General features: G+C 36.7%; 3 protein-coding genes across 4 annotated transcripts; 2 read left to right on the forward strand and 1 right to left on the reverse strand.

The window, feature by feature from the left end:
* The first annotated feature begins 544 nt into the window (after positions 1–544).
* LOC108981128 lies at positions 545–4,417 on the forward strand. Its single transcript, XM_018952214.2, has 4 exons — positions 545–874; positions 977–1,205; positions 2,684–2,839; positions 3,705–4,417. Exons 1-4 carry the CDS (start codon positions 674–676, stop codon positions 4,394–4,396), a joined length of 1,278 nt encoding a protein of 425 aa, XP_018807759.1. The 5' UTR covers positions 545–673; the 3' UTR covers positions 4,397–4,417.
* A 3,269-nt stretch (positions 4,418–7,686) lies between these two features.
* Positions 7,687–9,470, reverse strand: LOC108981137 (plasmodesmata-located protein 2-like). The gene is made up of 3 exons (XM_018952219.2): positions 8,413–9,470; positions 8,132–8,239; positions 7,687–8,051 (listed from the first exon to the last, which is right to left on the reverse strand). Exons 1-3 carry the CDS (start codon positions 9,203–9,205, stop codon positions 8,044–8,046), a joined length of 909 nt encoding a protein of 302 aa, XP_018807764.1. The 5' UTR covers positions 9,206–9,470; the 3' UTR covers positions 7,687–8,043.
* A 4,366-nt stretch (positions 9,471–13,836) lies between these two features.
* Positions 13,837–18,415, forward strand: LOC108981143 (oxidation resistance protein 1-like). 2 transcript variants are annotated; one of them, XM_018952229.2, is made up of 8 exons: positions 13,840–14,171; positions 14,550–14,980; positions 15,079–15,151; positions 15,244–15,324; positions 15,557–15,620; positions 17,452–17,539; positions 17,651–17,735; positions 18,248–18,415. In XM_018952229.2, exons 1-8 carry the CDS (start codon positions 14,082–14,084, stop codon positions 18,284–18,286), a joined length of 951 nt encoding a protein of 316 aa, XP_018807774.1. In that variant the 5' UTR covers positions 13,840–14,081; the 3' UTR covers positions 18,287–18,415. The 2 variants fall into 2 exon arrangements, with proteins under 2 accessions (XP_018807779.1, XP_018807774.1); XM_018952234.2 differs by lacking the exon at positions 15,557–15,620 and having other exon boundaries at positions 13,837–14,171; positions 15,258–15,324.
* Positions 18,416–18,813: the final 398 nt, after the last annotated feature.

The following is an 18,813-nucleotide window of genomic DNA, read 5'->3' on the forward strand; positions in this document are numbered from 1 at the left end:
TTTAAATGTACCTTGCACAAGACTTTTACAAAAATATGGATCACACCCAGTGGCAGAACTAATAATTTTGTTTAGGGAGCTAACTTTTCTATCACACAAGATGTTTTATGTAAAATAAAAAATATTACAAAATTATAAAATATAATTGTATATAAAATTAAATCTTAATAATTTGTGTAGAAAAATAAAAGGCCAGATCAAAATTATTAACTGAGGTGGCAGTTTGACGTGAGTTTTGTATGGCTTTTCTGGAAAAGTAAAAGAAAAAATTGAAATGGATAATGTCAGAGCTCTAGATGTGTTTTTATATATTTTTTTAAAATTATTTTTTATATTTTTTTAACAATTTTAAATATTTTTAAAAAATAAAAAAAGTCTAGAATATTATTAAAAAATATTTTATTAATCACAAAATAAAATAAAAAATTACTTTTTACTTTTTAATTAAAAAAATGTTTTTAATGATATTGTAAATTTATTTTATTTTTTAAAATTATTAAAAAAATTATATAAAAAATAACCTAAAAATTACATCTAAAAATTCATGTATAGCTCGCAGCGGGAGCCCCAGCGGGAGCCGTAGCATCGTCCAATTGAAATTGCATAGCCAGGACTTTGCGACTTGTCTGATGTCTCTGGGAGGGTTTATTAGAACGACTAGGGCTTTCGGCTGATGTGGCGCAGGTTGAGATTCGCATGGAACGTCCGGCGAGGATTTTCCTCCGCAGTACGGCGGCGTATTGAGGACGAGGGGGATTGGTCTTATTCCTCCGAGTGGTGGGGGGCCGACTCCGACGGTCACACCGTTTTCCGTTCCATTTCCGACAAAGGAAACGGCGTCGTCTCCGTCGTCGCTTACCCTTCCTCTCAACCTGTGAGCTTTTCTCTCTCTCTCTCTCTCTCTGAATTTGTTACCATGGTGCTTAGAGCACTGATGTAAATATTTTCAACGGTACTATTGGTAAATAATATGCAGAGTGATTTGCACTGGCCTGAAATGGAGAGATGGTTACAGCGAAGGCAGATAGAGGTACTTCCGGTATGTGAACGCGGGGGGCGTTTAAGGATACTCGGGTACCAATGGCGGGCGCTTCGTTTTAATGATGATACTCGCCAAAGCACTGCCAAAGTGATGGCTGCTTACCGGGAATCGGAGCCCGGTTCCGTGTGCCTAATGCAGCAGCCACATTGCCTGGCTGTTCCATGTAAATCAAATTCCTCCAACTGATTTTACGCCTTTGTGTGTGTGTGTGTGTGTGCGCGTGCGTGTGTGTTTGTGATATGCTGTTGGAGAACTGCCAGAGAAAGAACGCTGTGAATTGCATCAGGTTGCGTTTAAGTTAGTTCTTTATGTGCTGTATGATGTTAGTGTAACAGGTAGTTCACACCTCGGCATTTTGGGTGGGTGAAATATAGGGCTGAGAGCCACCATTAGCTCGAATAAACATCTATGATCTCGTATGTTGTAGAACTGTTTGGTATTGAGGAAGTTGTTAGAGCATACTTGGGAGGTTTTCAAAGAGGGATAGGGCTAGCTGGAATGCTAAATAGCTTGATAAGTTGATGTTGTAGGAGAACAGAGCGTACTTTAAAGCAATTGATTGAAAAAAATGTGGTAGTGGAACGTTTTGGGGGTTATGTTGGCATCCCTAGCTTTGGAGGATTCTCATGGGAGTCCAATTTTTCTCAACCTTTTGGATGATTTTTTTTTTAAACTTGTAAAGAGAGAAAAGGAAAAAAAACAGTTTCAAGCCAATTATAAGGGACCTTGTAGAGATGGTGTACTTTAAATAAACAAAGTTTCATTTCTGTTCATCCCATCGCATGGCTGATCACTTCAGTACCTGACGGATACCATTTATCTTCTTTTTCTCGTTCTAGCATGTAGATTGTATCTTTTCTGCACATTTTGTTTACATGTAGCATTTATATGTGCACCTTGTTGAACCCTAATCAATGGCACCTATGAAAGCTTTTACTTCCACAAAGATCACGTTTATATTCTCTGGAAAAGTGAAAGGGAAATAGAAGAAACCTATCTGATACATTGGGGGTCAGTAATAGTTTGGATGAGTTAAAGCTATACAGGACCCAGTCTTGGGATATGCTGGGGATCCCTTTTGACTAGTCTTGTCTTGCCTCTTCTTCAAAAAAAAAAAGGCATTCAATTTGAGTGATCACTGATTAAGGTCAAGTCTCTGTTCAACTCCAGAGATCCTTGACTTGGGAATCTTGGGATGCCATAACTATGGGTTTGTTTATCTATTGACACCAACTGTTCAAATACTTTTTTGTGTGAAATGCATGAGCGTTTCTATGTACCAGTTATTGTGCGAGGAGAAACCTCACTTGTAGAAAGTAGTATATGACATTGAATCATATTAGTTTCTTGAATGGGTGCAATTTCTTCTGATGGCAATCATTAGATGTGCCATCTGTTGTTTGGTCTTTAGCTACACTTAAGTAATGGATATCATATTGTCAATGACTCAATATATAACTTATCAAAAATAGATCCGACGCCCCAGTTTGTTATGTTGAAAAAATTTTCAATTGAAGCAGTTGATCCTCACAACAACACTTATTATTTTACTTTATTGTTGTGGATGTTGAGGTAACATCTTGATCTCTGCCGAAGAGGAACAAAAGAGTAACCGTTTGATGTCTGAATGCCATTTTGCAGATCTAAAGAGTATGCTATCAGCTGGGTTGGCTACCATAGCATCCTGTAGTTATGATATAATAGAAAAGGCGGTGCATGGTAAGAAAACTATGAACATCTTATGCATTGGTCATGGAGGGGGAAGCTTACCATTATTTTTGGCTAGTAAAATTAAAGGTGAGAATCTATCACCTAATCATTCTGTATAATTTTCTTCTATTATTATTATAGGTATTTTGAAAGATTTTGAACAATAAGTGACTTTTTACTTCACTGTTCTGGGAGTCAATCATCTGCTTTTCCTTTTTCTAGGAAGATGCGCGATGATTTCTTCACTTATTGTTAGGGGAAATATGGTCATTCTAAGATTTGTAAAATCTTTAAGTCTATTCTTCTGTATGGTATGTGGATAATTTGGTGAGAAAGGAACTGTTGGAGTTTTTAAAGGGTGAACATATGATGATACATGTGTTCTTGAAAACTTTGTGTAATCGGAGGTCTGCATTAAGCATCGTTTATTCCACATCTTTTGTAAAATTTGATGATCTGTTAAATGTTTTACTGTGATTTCTTAGGAGTTATTCTTCATGTACAACTTATGAAAAAAATTCTCATGTACACACACACAGGTGACCTTTCTTGAAAATAGTGAGTATATATCTCTTTCCTCCTTTGCTTTTGGCATCCAATGTTGCTGTAGAGAAAGCTGAAAACTCAGATGCTCCTTTGGAAATGACTTTTGCATTCGCATACTTGTGTTATCTTTTTGGAATGCAATCACTTGCTACAGTAGTATCATGCAACTTCCCTTATAAACAGTTTATTAAACGAAAAACTTCCCTTATAAAACTTGGAATGCCAATCCTAATATGTCTTCCATCTTTCTATGGTTGGCTTTTGGGCAGAAATCTCAATCTTCTTGCCCATATTAGCAAATCTATGTATAATTTAGTGATTTCTTTGTCCAATATCTGATTTTTTTTTTATTGAATTATTGGTTGCTGTTTTGCTAAAACGTTACTTGGAATTCTTGTTCCTGCAGGTGCTTTGATTCACGTGGTTGAAATTGACCCCCTTGTTATCTCAGCCTCAATCAAAGCTATGGGTTTTCCTGCTTTCTCAGTCATGACCCAATCAGGTCAGCGTGTCTTCTCCAAACCTAATGCCATTGATGAAGTTCTGTGGAAAGGCATCCATGAGAAGCTATACCTCTATGAATCAGACGCTGAGAATTTTGTCCTTGACAACAACAATCTATATGATATGATCTTCATTGATGCTTATGATGGTGATGACATCTTCCCTCGCAAGCTGTGGGACCCAAATTCCCCATTTCTAAAAGCTCTCAGTAATCAACTTCACCCGGAACATGGCACTGTTGTGGTGAACCTTCATTCAGATTCTGACCTTCTGAACCCCGATGGTTCTGTTCCATCTGTTCTTGAGCAAATTTTGCCGATGGGGAAGTACGTTTCCAGAATCGCCAGAGCATACAAGGATGTACTGGTAGGAACTGGGAAAGAAGGTTCTGGTTGGGGTTTTACTGTTTCGGTTCCTTGGGTGTGCAATACATCTTTAGTTGTATGCAGAGGTTTACAAAAGAGTGGTGGGCATCTTAACAGGGATTTTTTTATGAACACTATCATATCAAAATCCCTTGAAGTGGAAAATCTTCTGGACTTACCTTTCTCATGCTTGCAGTATATAAAGAGAGGTTTAGTATTAATTGATTGAGCTGTGAACAGCCTTAAGTTATTAGTCTCATCTTGGCATTCTTAGCATACTGCGAATGCCCCCATCTCTCTCTCTCTCTCTCTCTGTGCTAAAAGAATACCATGGTATGCTATCTATCTTACATTCAAAATGAGGTTTTTATTTTGATAGAGAAAGGCCATAGGCTACCAACCTACCAGAATAAAGTCCCCTCTCTAATGCATAAAATCAGGACCTAGAAAAGAAAATAAAAACCAGTAACTTTTCAACCCTATTGACATCTTTTTAAGGGGAAAAAAAGCGTTTGAGCGAATTTATTTTTTTTATTTTTTAAATGAGAACAGATTCTTTAATGTCAAAAATTGGATTGGGAGAAAAGGAAGCTTTAAAACGTCTTTTAATTTTTTTTTTTTTTTTTTGAATTTTCATATCTACAGTGGGAGAGATATTTCAAATGAAAATTTTATATTAAAATACCCAAAAAATTTTGTTTTAAACTTAGGCCGCTCTTGGATGGTAAAATGAAATGAGATAATTTTAATCAATATTTAAATAAAATATTATTTTTAAATATTATTATTATTTAAAAAATTAAAAAAATTAAATTATTTATTATATTTTATATAAAAATTAAAAAAAATAAATAATAATGATAAGATATAAGAAGATAAAATCAGATGAATCCCTCTCTCTTCATACACTGGCAAGGCATTGGCAAAGCAGAGAGTCAAGGCCCCAAAACCCTCTACTCTTGGAATATCCATCCCCCTTATCTTTTCCACGTACACTTGGGGACACTGAAATGACATCGCCGCACGGCGAAAAGCGAGCCTCTACGACGAGCAACGACCAGTCCGTCATTTCTAGGGTCTCACGCAGGGTGTCTCAGTCACCGATCCTCCACCAGACGAAGCGAGCCGCCTCCGACGCCGCTTTCGTGTCCAAGAAGCTGATTCGCAGCACCGGCAGGGCCGCCTGGATTGCCGGTACCACCTTCCTCATCTTGGTTGTCCCGCTCATCATCGAGATGGACCGCGAGCAGCAGCTCAATGACCTTGAGCTCCAGCAGGCCAGCCTCCTCGGCACCTCCAAATGACTCCGCTTCCCTCGCCTCAGGTCAGCTCGGCTAGGAGAGGGGGGATTTCTGGGGTTTAAGTTTTGGAATTGAATGCGACGTGACATTTGCTTTGCAATTTTGAGAATCAGTGTTTGTCATACTTGAGCGATTGTAACTGGATTCTCTTCAATTGCTTTGCCCTTTTTTTTTAATTGGATGCCGCAGTTATTAGGGTCATTCTTCCCTCCTTTTGGTTAATTCGATCTGGTTTGGAACTTTGGTGAATGGTGACTCTATGATATGGCGTTTGGTTGGCGAGAAACCAGAAAAAGAAACATTCCAATCAACATTTTTAAAGGAAATCTTCTTCTGATCCAAATTCCAAATGAGGGACAACATTCTCAGTCTTCCGTAATTCTTAATTTTGCACTATAAATTGTTTCGAAGCAATGGCTTGTTGACAAAAGTTGAACCTTTACAATTGTTCAAATACGATGTTAACTCAGTAAATGGGGAATTGCAGTATGATAGACCTGAGTGTTTTCCATATGATGCTTTTGCGGATTTCTCATGGAAATAGACTATAGATTGGGTTCATCAAATTATTTTATATGCAATTATGCTTAAGACTCTGTTAACAGTTTGTTCTTGCTGATGCTACGTGCTTTGGAGATTTAAAGGTTTTGCTTTTAACACTATTTGAAAGAATTAGGAGTGTCGCATCCTGAAAGAGTTGTATAGAAGTCCTTTGCTTAGTGGTTAAAAGCCAATAACAAGGATAGATACGTTCAGGCAAATGGTGGTATTCTGAGTGTTTTGATTATTTGGGTGAAATTATACCAAAATACGTTTTATTTGTGCTTCACAGCTAGCAGGGCATGCAGACCATTCCAGTGAGGTTTGGATAGCGAGTTGAGATGAGATGAGTTGAAATAAAAGTTAAAAGTTGAATAAAATATTATTAAAATATTATTTTTTAATATTATTATTGTTTTAAAATTTGAAAAAGTTAAATTGTTTATTGCATTTTGTGTGAAAATTTAAAAAAATTGTAATGATTAATTGAGATGAGTTGAAACCATCTTTGTATCCAAACCTATTAACCCCTTAATAATTTTGCTTGAAATTCATTGACTAGGGAATTAGTTAAGATGAAACCCGTTTAACTTTAGTATTATGTAGTTGCTACAGCCACATTTGGATCCAGAGCTCTGAAAGTACTGATTAGTGCCATTTGCTTTTGCAGTATACCTATATGTTATTCCTTTTGATTACATGAAGAATTGCTGTGTTGCATACTTGAATTGTTTTTGCATTCAACTTTATGGCCTAAACACTTTAGAAATGATTTTATGCAATTTATGTAATATCCCATCATCAGTATAAGAAGGTGATGAATAGGGTTTTAAAGAGAAGTTCCTGTTTATAATGATTTCAACAGACTCTAATTATAACATTGATTACTCCATAAAATGCTTTCCTTCAACAAGTGTAACCAGTGACAGTAAGAATTAACACGAGGAACAACATTTCTCTTTGATCAATCATTTGCTACATCCATCAAATGTAAAACTATCCAAGTTTTCATCATCATATATCATACATTTTCTATGAATCACCACTTCGTTAGTTGTTAGAGTTCAAATCTAAAGCATAAATGCCTGATGAACTTAGAACAAGAATGGTAGCAGAGGTACAATTAATTTACAACTCATTTTACTGACTGGGCAATGTGGTAATGTCATATTAAATTGTATTTAAATTTTGAATTCTCAACTGATTTGAATATCAAATTTCCCATAAACACTATACGTATTTTAAAGAGCTATAAAAAAAAGTGGTAATTACGATTTTATCCATATTATCCAGCAAGTAAATTTAGCATTTGATCACAAGTAACCCGAGTCTTTTTATCCATATTATCCATATTAGTGCATGCCGTGGATTCGAGTCTTTTTAATTTGTTGAAATATGTGTGTATTAACTGTGAAGTGTTGATTTTCACACTAATAACGATCAGAGAAATTAGTATTCAATACAACCTAATTGAGTCTAAACCCCAAAATCCAGTTTTTAGCTTCTGATAATAAACCAATGACTGATTAAGGCAATTCAATGCATGAGATGCCAAACTGGTGAAAGTGACTGATTAAGGCAATTCATTTTCAAGATGGGGGCTTCTGTGCAGTGACTTGCTCTAAAAGAATTCAGTATCATTATCAGAACGACTTGTTAAAGACATAGACCATGCGTGGGAGAGAAGGATTGCAACTTTGCTAAAAAGCTGTGAATAAAATAGACAAACCATTAATCTAGAGAAGAGGGCAAAGAGACAAACACCCACATCGCTAGAGGGATCACAAAACAGTCATTCCTACAACTTTCACTTTTGTGAAAATTTTTCTTTGAATTCATGCCCTACTTGCTTTCCTTCTTAACAAATTCTTCCCAAACCGTAAGAACCAAGAATATTAAACCACTTTGCCTCTCTCTCTCTCACTCTCACATATTCACCTCCAAAACCCATTTCCTTTTGACCAAAAACAAAAAATAATGATGTAGAAAGAATCTACCTGGAAAGAACTTTGCCTCTTTGGAACCCCATCTCCTATCAAAAATCTGCACAAAACAACATATTCCAGCTGTATCAGCGTTAGTAGCAGAAAAGATAAAGAAGATCCCCCACATTTTCCACGTACCATCATGTTTTTTCATCAAATTCCTGGCAAAAAGTAGACAAATTACTAGAAATCCCACTCCTGCTGCTCCTCCCAATATTATCGCCACCGTCTTACCTGTACTTCCCTCTGTTTCAGCATTAAAATAAACACACATCCCGCATTTTTAATACTAATAAATTATTAATACTGGACTAAAAACTAAGAAGCCCTGTATACTCATGGATTCATTAGTAGAGAGAGAATGAAAAAGACCCACTAAATAGAGATTACAGAAAGAAAGAGAAAAGTGCCAACTTTACCTGAAGAAGAGGAGGAATAAGATGAGGAGGAAGAGGAGGAGGATGAAGAAGATGATCTCCTGGGAACCCCATTAGGATAGTAATCATAGCTCATAAAGCATTTATGCAGATAGATTTGGCCGGAAATAGAGCTCCCACATTCAACCTGAGCTCTCTGCACAGCGCTCTTCACACACTCCCCACAATCTGTGTTCCCCAAATCCCCCTCACACTGAGCCAACAAATACACGGCTTCGAAGCTAGTAGTGTAGAACCCGTGGCCGCTAACCACGCCGTTTTCCAGCACCTGTAACGCAGCGTCTCTCCTTTCCTCGAACCCACTTCCGGCCACGTTTGTTGCCCCGCAGGTCTTGTAGAGCAACTGGAAGCCTGAAATCTGAGCAAACCCTGAAACCTCATAGAGAATGTAGCAGCCATATAGCTGGACTCTGGCGGCTATGGCTTTGCCACAAAGACTATCTGCCATTTGGGGAAGTTTGCTCACACAGTTGTAGCAATCAGCATTGCTAAGGTCCCCTCTGCATTGGAAGAGACCAGAGATGGTGGCTTGACCACTGCCAGAGGTGGTCTTGAAGAACCTGGCCTTGGAGGACTGCGAAACCAGGGAACCAAAGAGGGATGAGAGGGACTGGGAGTAAACCCCAGTTGGATCTGAAAAGGCCTGCTTTGCACAGCCCTTGTAGACCAAGGCTGTGTTGTCAGAAGCAGATTCAGCGAATGGGATAGGCTCAAGACTGGTAAACAAAACCAGAGAGATAAGTAAAAGGGAAAAGGGTTTTGAGAGAGAACCCATTTGAGGTAGTGTTGATGTATCAAATCATGGCAGGTTTTCGGACCGCGGGGGGGAGGTTGCTAGGTAAACTTGAGAGATTGTGGGTTTATTTATGTGGTGCTTGGGATTTTTTTCTTTACTTCCCCTTTGGACTGTCCGATCTCTTTAGATGAGCAGAGGTCTAAAGAGAGGGTTGGGGGGATGTGGCTTTGCCTTTTCTCCACAGAGTGATGGTGTAGAAATGATGGACATAAAATAATATTTTTTATGGAATGGTGAACTATTTGTTTGGTTTAATAATGTAATAACTAATATTTCAAGAGAATGAGAACAAAATGGTTTGAATAATATTTGAATGCTTCAATGAGAAGAGATATATTCTCCATCCAACGGAAGGTGAGGAGGGTGTGAATGGAAAAAGGAATCTGACTTTGGGGGAGAGGAGTGAATGCAGTTTGACTGAAGTACATCATACTTGCTACTTAGGTATGGTTTGAAACTTGTTTTAAAAGTATTTAGAGCAGATGAAACCTTTGGGGTCCAAGAAACAGGGACCGCTATTCAGATTTGGAGCCTGGCATCTGCAGTCTGCACGAGAGTTTATGGCTTTGGGAAAATTTCCACTTCAGGACAAGAACATGAGTGTATATGTATAGCTGGAACTGTTACCAAACCTTTCTTGATTCTCTTTTTGTTCGTTCATTCTGAAAGAGGTGTCCAACAAAAGCCATTTTTTTTTCCACTTAACACAAACAAGAAAAAGGGTTCTATTTTTAAATTGGATATGTACAGGTAAATGTATTTTCTTGGTCTGTAAATACAACGTGGTGGGCCTTCGAATAGAATGAGAAAAGTAACACTCTGTAATGGCAAGAGGACAAAAGAATGCAGTTAAAATTACTTTGTTTTACTCTGCTGTTTTATATCGATGGTTTGGACCAGTGCTGTATTAAATAAAATGATTGAGGTATGGCCAAAAAAAAGGAGCGGACGTTTAGCTGTACTAGCCATTCTAACATCATATTCTTTTTCTGTCTCCTCTTATTTAGCTGTTCTTATCAATAAAATACTTAAATAGTAGGATGGAAGTGGGATAAGGTGGAAATCCATTCCCTTAAAAACAAAAATAAAGCTCATAATCAGGCTCGGGATAATACACTGGTTATCTGCTACTGTCTGCCTGCCCCTTAACTTCGGTGCAAAGCATGCAAAATGGAGCAATGAATCTTAGGAAGAAAAAATAGTTTATTGCCAAATAGAATTATTCTACCAAATAATTGGAAAAAATGTCGGTCTCTTGTGAGATTCCAAGTCCGAAGAGGCAGCATAGGTGTGTTTGGTGTAATTTACAACAGCTCATAGTGGAGGTGCTGATGCCTTCAATGCCATCAAGAGCTGCCTTCAATGGCGTCACGTGATGTGGTTATGGAGTTGCCTAACTAGCCTTCTTATTGTGCTGGAGCTTTCGAAATGGGGGAAACACATTGAGATAGAAAAGCATGTCCTCAAGTTTGAGCTTAAGGACGAAAGAGATAGATATGTGAGATGAGACATACAACATATTGCAAGATCTACTTCATATATCTATCTTTTAAACACTTAAGGTTCGAACTTAAGAAGATCTCAATCTTATTGGGATATCGGGATCACAAATTAGCTATTTGTTAGTTTATAGACGATTTTTTTCATAGAATGGTCTCACTTATTATTGATGTAACACATTTTAAGTGGTTTTATTTGTCAACATTTAGTATGAAACTACTAAAATGCACCGCCAAGTTATCAACCAATGTTACTAAAAAATTACTAATCCAAAATGTGGATTATATATTTTTTTTTTTCTTAAGCAAGCAAATATATCATTCAAATAATAGAAAACGAGATACATGAGGAATGGGTGAGGCCCCCAACAAACACCCCATTATAACAACCACAATGCTAGAGTGAAGAAAAAAAAAGTGGGTCTTAGGACCAAAAATATGGTCCCCTCCCAAACCCTGCAAAGAGGGCATCGTTTGAAATGACGGTTTTTTGCAATTTGCACAATTGTGCGAACTATGAAGCCACTGCTAGAGGCGGTGGGAGTTGAAAATGCATTGCGGTTTGTTGTCTTGAAATATTTCTTGAAAAGATTCGTATTCCCTTCCTCAAGATCATCGGTTAAAGAAAACGGAAACATAATAGAAAGACCAACATTAAATGGACTAGACTACAATGGACCAAATTTTTTCACACACACCTGTGGTGGCGCGTGGAGTGTCGGTGGTTGTGAGATGGAGTGGGGCAGATTTGGAAGATCTTGAGGTGGAGAATCTACTGGTGCAGCACGTGTAGCCAGCAGATGCATCATGGCACGACAGCCTGTGAAGGCCACACGTGAAGCAAACCGCATGTGAGCGTCACGTGTAGAGATTTTCGCCGCAGTTCCACTTCGTCTCGATAGATTGGGGGCTGGGGAGTTGCGTGGTGGGGCGCATGTTGATAGTCGGTTCCCAAAGTGTGGTAGATCTTACCAAAACCAAACCGGTGAAAAAAAAACAACAACAACAACACTACCACAAAAATATATACACATAATAGTACTAGAAAATGAATGGAGAGGAGGATGGGAGTCAAGGCTCCACCCTCTTCTCCAGCGAAAACACTCGAAAATGATGATTAGTTTTTTTTTTAGAGAGAATGAAGATCTTCTCTTTTTAACTTTTATGAGGAAGCACACAGACGTAGTTAAAATGAAAATTATCTAACTTTTAAGATCAATTAGTATTTTCCTCAAAACTAATCACAATTTTTCTGGCCTGAAAACCCCACCCAACTCACTAATAACTACTAATCAGATCCCTTTCCTACAAGTGTGTGTGCTTAGAATTATAGAAATCAAGCCTATTTATTTAGATAATCCTCAGTTTTGAGGAAAATACTAATTGATCGTAACACAGCAGTGATGAGTTTACGGCAAGGGCTTAACAACACCACAGATAAATTGGAAAAGAAACAAAATATGACCTTTTTAAAAAAAATGATAAAAGTACAACGCTTTTTGCAAACATCTTATAATTTTGTTTTTCGATAAAATGAAATTTTGTAGAATAATGATATTTCTCTAATTATTTAAAATAAATGCTTTTAGAATATTTATATAAAAAAAATAGTGTATTTGGATTCAAAAAATGCAAGTAATTGATTTGAACGAGTAAATGAAGGAAAATGATACACATACAATATTTTTCATAATTATTTATATAATTTTATTTTAAATGATAAATATGATCGTTTTATAAAATATCTCAATTTAAAATATGATTAAATAAATAATTATACAAAGAAATGGATGTATATTATTGGTAGAATATTTTGAACGGATGAGGAAAGCGAATCAAATAGGAATTATGGGAAAATACTGATCAAACTGATGCATCTCAATGCAGCATTCTGTCTTTTTTTCGGTTTAATATTAAAAAAATGGTAAAATGTAATTGATGCTGCTATTCAGCCAGTTTGCTCACCCAAACTTACCATTAATATAATTGTATTTTGTTCTTTTTCTTTCAAATATTTTTTTATAAAAATACATAAATTTATAAATAATCACTTCTTTAATTATTAAAAAAATAAAATAAGATATCCTGACGATAGCTTTAAAAAAACAAACTCGGACCAAATATCATTTTCCAAATGTAATATCGGCCGTATGCTTGGGTACCCGTAGCTAGGGTTATAATTGAGCCAAGCCGAGCCGCTCTTTGGCTTGTCGAGCTTAGTTTGATTCAAAATACTCGAGCTAGAGTCCGAGTTCGAGATTTTTATTTATTATTTGTTCAAGCTCGGCTCAGTAAATTAAATTCCCAACTTGAGCTTGAGTTCAGCTTGAATTGTTTATTTTTTTTATTTTTTGAATAAGATTTAATAATTAATAAATTAGATAGATATAAACAAAAAATCTGATATTGAATTAGTACAACTAACAAGTAGAACCTCTATTGATATATAAAATGTATAAATAATTAATATATAACTAGTTGATATTTATCCATAATAACAATATATTATATGCCTACATAAATTATTAATACATATACATAATATGATAGCATATATATATTTCATATATGGTTCCCACATACTAACATATGAAATTATTAAATCTTATCAACTAATTATTATACAAATTATAAAATATAAGTATGAAGTATATTTAATATATAGACATAAGTAATTAGGTATATATTATATATTTAATTATAAAAATACTATGCTTATATTATTAGCGGATACATATATATACATATATATATAGGTGTATGTATATATTTATCAATATATGAATGAGTTTTAATAGAGTCGACTCGAGCATACACGAACATGTCTTAACGAGCTTTAATCGAGTTGAATCAAATTTTGTCGAGTATGTATCATTTATTAATCGAACAGATATCTATTTTTATGGATGAATTTTTTTTTTTACGAGTCAAATTCGATTCGAGTTTAATCAGACGAATACCAAACCAGCAAAAAAGACATTCATTTACGGCACTACCCGTAGCACCCTTGGAATATACCGTGGACAATGCTGCGACAAATGCAAGAGCCCACAATGAAAGAGGCGACGAGTCATGCGTCGAACATAAGGACTCGTATAAACATATAACTCCCCGAAGTCCCAGAATAAGAAATTCCCAATCAAAGTTCAAACTTCGTTGGTTTCATTACTTTCTGCCACTCCCATCACTCGTCCCTCTCCCCACCGAGTCTCAAGTCTTTCCTTCCCTTTTGGATTCCTCTTGCTTTCTCAAACTTTCCCTCTTCACGAAACGGGAAAAAGTAGAAACGTTAACACCCATATAAGAGCACGTGAGAGATTCACATTGTCTCTCCTCTTCAAAGGTAAAAAAAACTCATGATGTACACGTTTAAAGAGAAAGTGACGGACAGGTTCACCCGTTTCTTCGCCGACTCGTCCTCGTCCTCGTCCTCGTCTCCATCTCAGGTAATATCGATTTTATGTGGTACATAAAAAGTTGAGCTTGATTGTGGTTCTGGTTCCCCGTAAAACTTAGATCTGGGTGTCTTAGAGAATTTTAGTTCCTTCAGTTGACATTGAATTCTGGTGACTTACAATTGAATGATTGGGGTCTTATGTGGAACGGCAATTTTTTTTTTTAATTATCAAGGTCACTGCAAAAAAAGGTGGGCAATTTTTGTTATTGGAGTTTTTGTTCAGAAAACACTATTGGAATGCTAATTACATAGTTAACTTCGTTTTCTAATATTCCTAGTGGATGTGGCTGGTTTTCTCTCATATTTCTATTTGAATTGTACGTGCAAATTCTCAATTCATGATGATATGAAGTTTTTATATATGTAGGCCAGGCCTTATTCTGAAGGCGAGAAAACCTTTTCTTCATATTTTTCCTACATTAACCCTTCAGCTGGATTTGATCGATCCATATCAAACAAGCATCAAAATGATCTCAAATCAATTCAAGAACACCCTGCTCTATATAGAACTGCAAACTCTGTTGCTCTAGATGAATCCTTGGAAGACTGTGCGAAAAGTAGTCCAGTATGTGACAAGAAAGTAACAACAATTACTCAAGATGACTATGTAGACCCGGCTTCTGGCAGGAGCACTAGTGGGTCTGAAGTGTTTGAAGAGGCTACTAACCGACACAGCCCACGGAAGACTTTTCCGTGTCTCATGGATGAATCTGTTTTTATTTCCACAGATTTGTATGAATTCTTGCTGTCTTCCTTGCCTAATATTGTGAAAGGGTGCCAATGGATGTTGTTGTACAGGTCAGTCTTGCTGAAAACCTTATATACTCTACACTAAATGCAATTTTTGTTCTTGTAGTTGTCTTGATTCAATATTGAATATTTCAAATGAAGGGCAGTACGTTGAAACATGGTATATCACTGCGTACACTAATTCGCAAGAGTGCTGATCTTTCTGGTCCATGTTTGCTGGTATGTTGATATCTGTTTCCAATGAGATCCTGTAAGTGGTGATACTAATTTGAGATCCACCAGTCTTCACGGTACTCACTCGTTTCATTTAGATTGTTGGTGACAGGCAAGGTGCTGTGTTTGGTGGGCTGCTAGATTGCCCCTTGAAGCCTACAGCGAAGAGAAAATATCAAGTAAGTTAACATGCTTTCACCTTTGTTGATGTTAATCTTTCATAGATTTCTTCTTGATGAATGGGTATCTCCTTATTTCATCTGGGTTTGGCACTTTGGCTCTCTATTTTTCCCCCTTTCAATATTCTATCTTCGTATTTCACTCATCTGGGTTTGGCACTTTGGCTCTCTACTTTATCCCCTTTCAATATTTGAAGGATGATTGTGTACTTCTTTCTGTTTTTGGTGATAGGGAACAAACCAAACATTTGTATTTACGACCATATATGGTGAACCGAGATTATTTAGACCAACAGGTAAGGACCTTGATAATCAATGTTTTAAATACCGTACTGTACCGGCCACTGGTCTGGTACAGGTATTATATATATTTCGTACCGGCCTATATTTTGGCCTGTACCGGCTTGAATTTCGGCTCGTACCAGTCGATATTTCGGCCTTTGATTTTTTTTTTTTTTTCGTTTTTTCAAACTACAAGCTCATTTTTTTACCCCTAATTCAGACTAGACTATTTATAATTTATATATATGTATTTATATATAATTTATTCATATATAGACTATTATTTTGGAATATAATTTATATATATATTTTTATATATAATTTATTCATATATCGACTATCTCGACACAGTACCGGTATCAAAATATTTCATTCTAGTGCCTTGACCGGTACGGTATTCAAAACTTTGCCTTGATTTAGTCATATGTGTAATGCTTGCTCTTTGTGGGAAGATGTGGCAATCTAGTCAGAGGAAGAGTTTTTTTTTTTATGGTCAAGAAAAGAGATGAGGGCATAGCAGCGACTCACGTTTGAGTAGGTTGTAGAGCCAACTATTATTTGGCTGCTTGTTTGGACGCCTCAATGTTTGATAATGGGAACACAATAGACCCAATTCAATATGTGGTCAATTTAGATCTGTTGATGTCGTGTTTCGTATCCTGGACAACTCGTTGATTCCACTCGCTGACCTACAAGATCCACTAAGATGAGGGCTCGAGGTGGTGAGGGATACCCCTAATGCCTAAGTTAGATTAAGCTTCTTGTGAGAATTGCCCTTGTAGAAAGTATTCGAGAGAGTCAGTCCCCCTTACTTGAGCTTGGGGATGGGTTTATATACCTTGGTGGGGTGGTCCCGAGTACCTCCTGTCCATCGTGCAGGGAACGTATCGAGCGCTACACTACATGCCAATTGTTGTCATGTCGTATTGTGCGGGACTTTGTCTTACTCTCATGTCTGTCCTTTGTGGCAGGAGTGGGGATGGTGCACCCACCATCGCAGCCTTAGGGACAGATGGGTGGTAGGCTCCGGACATTGTCTATTGTCCCTTCTGACCAGTGTGGCGTGGTGTGTCCTTTGTCTGGTTGCATGAGTAGCGGTTCGCACAGGTGAAATGGTTGCCTCCCTCTTCTCCTATGCACGTACCCCATGGGCCCCGCTTGGCCTTTCTTCTGGAGTGGACTGCCCACCTATCAAACGGGCTCTCGTGGCCCAGCACAAGAGGGTGGAAAGCATCCTTCCCAAGACCTTCATTTGAACTTGGCTTTCTATGGCAATCTTCAGCTGCTACGTTAATTGGTAACAAGAAGTTTTTGAAAATTCTCACTGTCAATCCAAACATCTTTACACCAAAATAATCTAAAAGAAAATATTCGTTAAACATCATACCTCGATTTCCATAACAAACAAAAACCAAACCAGCTTTCACAAAACTAAAAAACTGTAGAAGTTTTCTCTCCAAATAAATGTCTAATGGGTGGTGCTTTCCAATCCCAATAAAATCAGGGCTTGAAACCTTCTTCAATCCAAACATATTTTATTGATCCCACCATTTCCACAGAAACCCCATAAAAAAGTCGTCTTTAAAAAATTTCTTAAAAAAATTAGCAACTTACAAAAAAAGCTTACATCTAAGGGTTGTTCCTTTAACAGGTGCCTGTATTGAAGCTCTTTACCATATTGATGTGATGAGAAATTCATCAGCATCGGGTGGGAAAAATAATCAGAGTCTGGAATGGACCATATAGTACACCTTCCAATCAAAGAAAAAAAAGTGTTACAATGCGTGAGAATCCTTTGTTGCCCCTTTCTTATGCTGAAACTGATGCCAAACTTTTTGTATATAGGAGCCAATCGATATTACCACTTATGTATGGATGACTTGCTAGCATTTGGTGGTGGTGGCAACTTCGCCCTGTGCTTGGATGGAGATCTGTAAGTTGCTTATTTTAATGTTCTTTTTTGAATTTCACGTCTTGTCTAATGGATGAGAACAAATACTCAAGAGTCTCTTCTCACGCTTGTGAACTACTTTTATCTGAAAAGGTTAAGTGGAACCAGTGGACCGTGCCAAACATTTGGGAATTTGTGCTTGGCTCATAACGAAGAGTTTGAGTTAAAGAATGTTGAGGTAATGCCTGCTTTTTAATCACCTTGTCTTATATACTGTATCTTAAGAAAGTTGAAGTATTTGCTGCTACTGTCCATTTCAACCTGCTTCATACTCACTTGTCTTGTCAAACTCACTATCCTGGCATCTGGTTGTAGCTGATGTGAACTGAATAGAAAATTAACTAGGATCCGTCAAACCCGATAATCAGTAAAATTTTTGGTGATATCAGAAGTATAGGTAAAATAATAGCTGTTCTTAGGGTGTTCATTTAAGACTGGGTCAAATGAAGTGGAGCCCCAGTACATCAGCATAAGTTTGCTAAAATTAGTAAGACGGATATACATACATACGTCTTCGAACCATGTAGAATTTTATTTAACGAAAGAAAATACAAGTTACATAACTAAGTTTTTGCTCTTTTGATTGTTTCTTCTATTTTACAAGCCTCTATTTCGCATCTGCAAATTTAACTTGCACTCTTTGTTTTAATTATGTCCCTTGATATTAATGGAAGTCTTGTCTATGTGCAGCTATGGGGTTTTACACATGCATCGCGTTACCTTACCTAGCACAAGGCTCTTTCTCAATAATATTCTTAATTCATTTACCTCAAATTTGGTCGGCTCCTTGCTGATGCTATAATGATATATATATATGAGATGAGGGATTGTTCATTTGTTGAAGTATAGAATCGTAAAATTAACGTTAAATAAAATATTGTTAAAATATTAATTTTTAATTTTATCATTGTTTTAAGATTTGAAAAGATTGAATTATTTATTATTTTTTGTGAGAATTTAAAAAAATTATAATGATGAGATAAAATAAATTAAGATCACTTCTCAATCAAAACGGGACCTAAAAATTGCTTTTCTTGTAATATTATTGGGATGTTTGATTAATGTCCGAATGAATCATCTTTTCTGTGTGGAAAAATTTTGCAGATCTATCAGTATTATAAATGTTGCAAGTTCGAACCGGCAGATCTTTGAGGCTCAAACAATGTGTTCTTAGGAACAAGTTCAAAATGTTCTGATCACCGGAATCAGAATGAATGCAGTTGTAGGAAATGCTTCTCTAATAAATTACGTGCCCA

The sequence above is a fragment of the Juglans regia genome, chromosome 12 (assembly GCF_001411555.2).
Source record: "Juglans regia cultivar Chandler chromosome 12, Walnut 2.0, whole genome shotgun sequence".
In the NCBI taxonomy this organism is placed as follows: domain Eukaryota; kingdom Viridiplantae; phylum Streptophyta; class Magnoliopsida; order Fagales; family Juglandaceae; genus Juglans; species Juglans regia.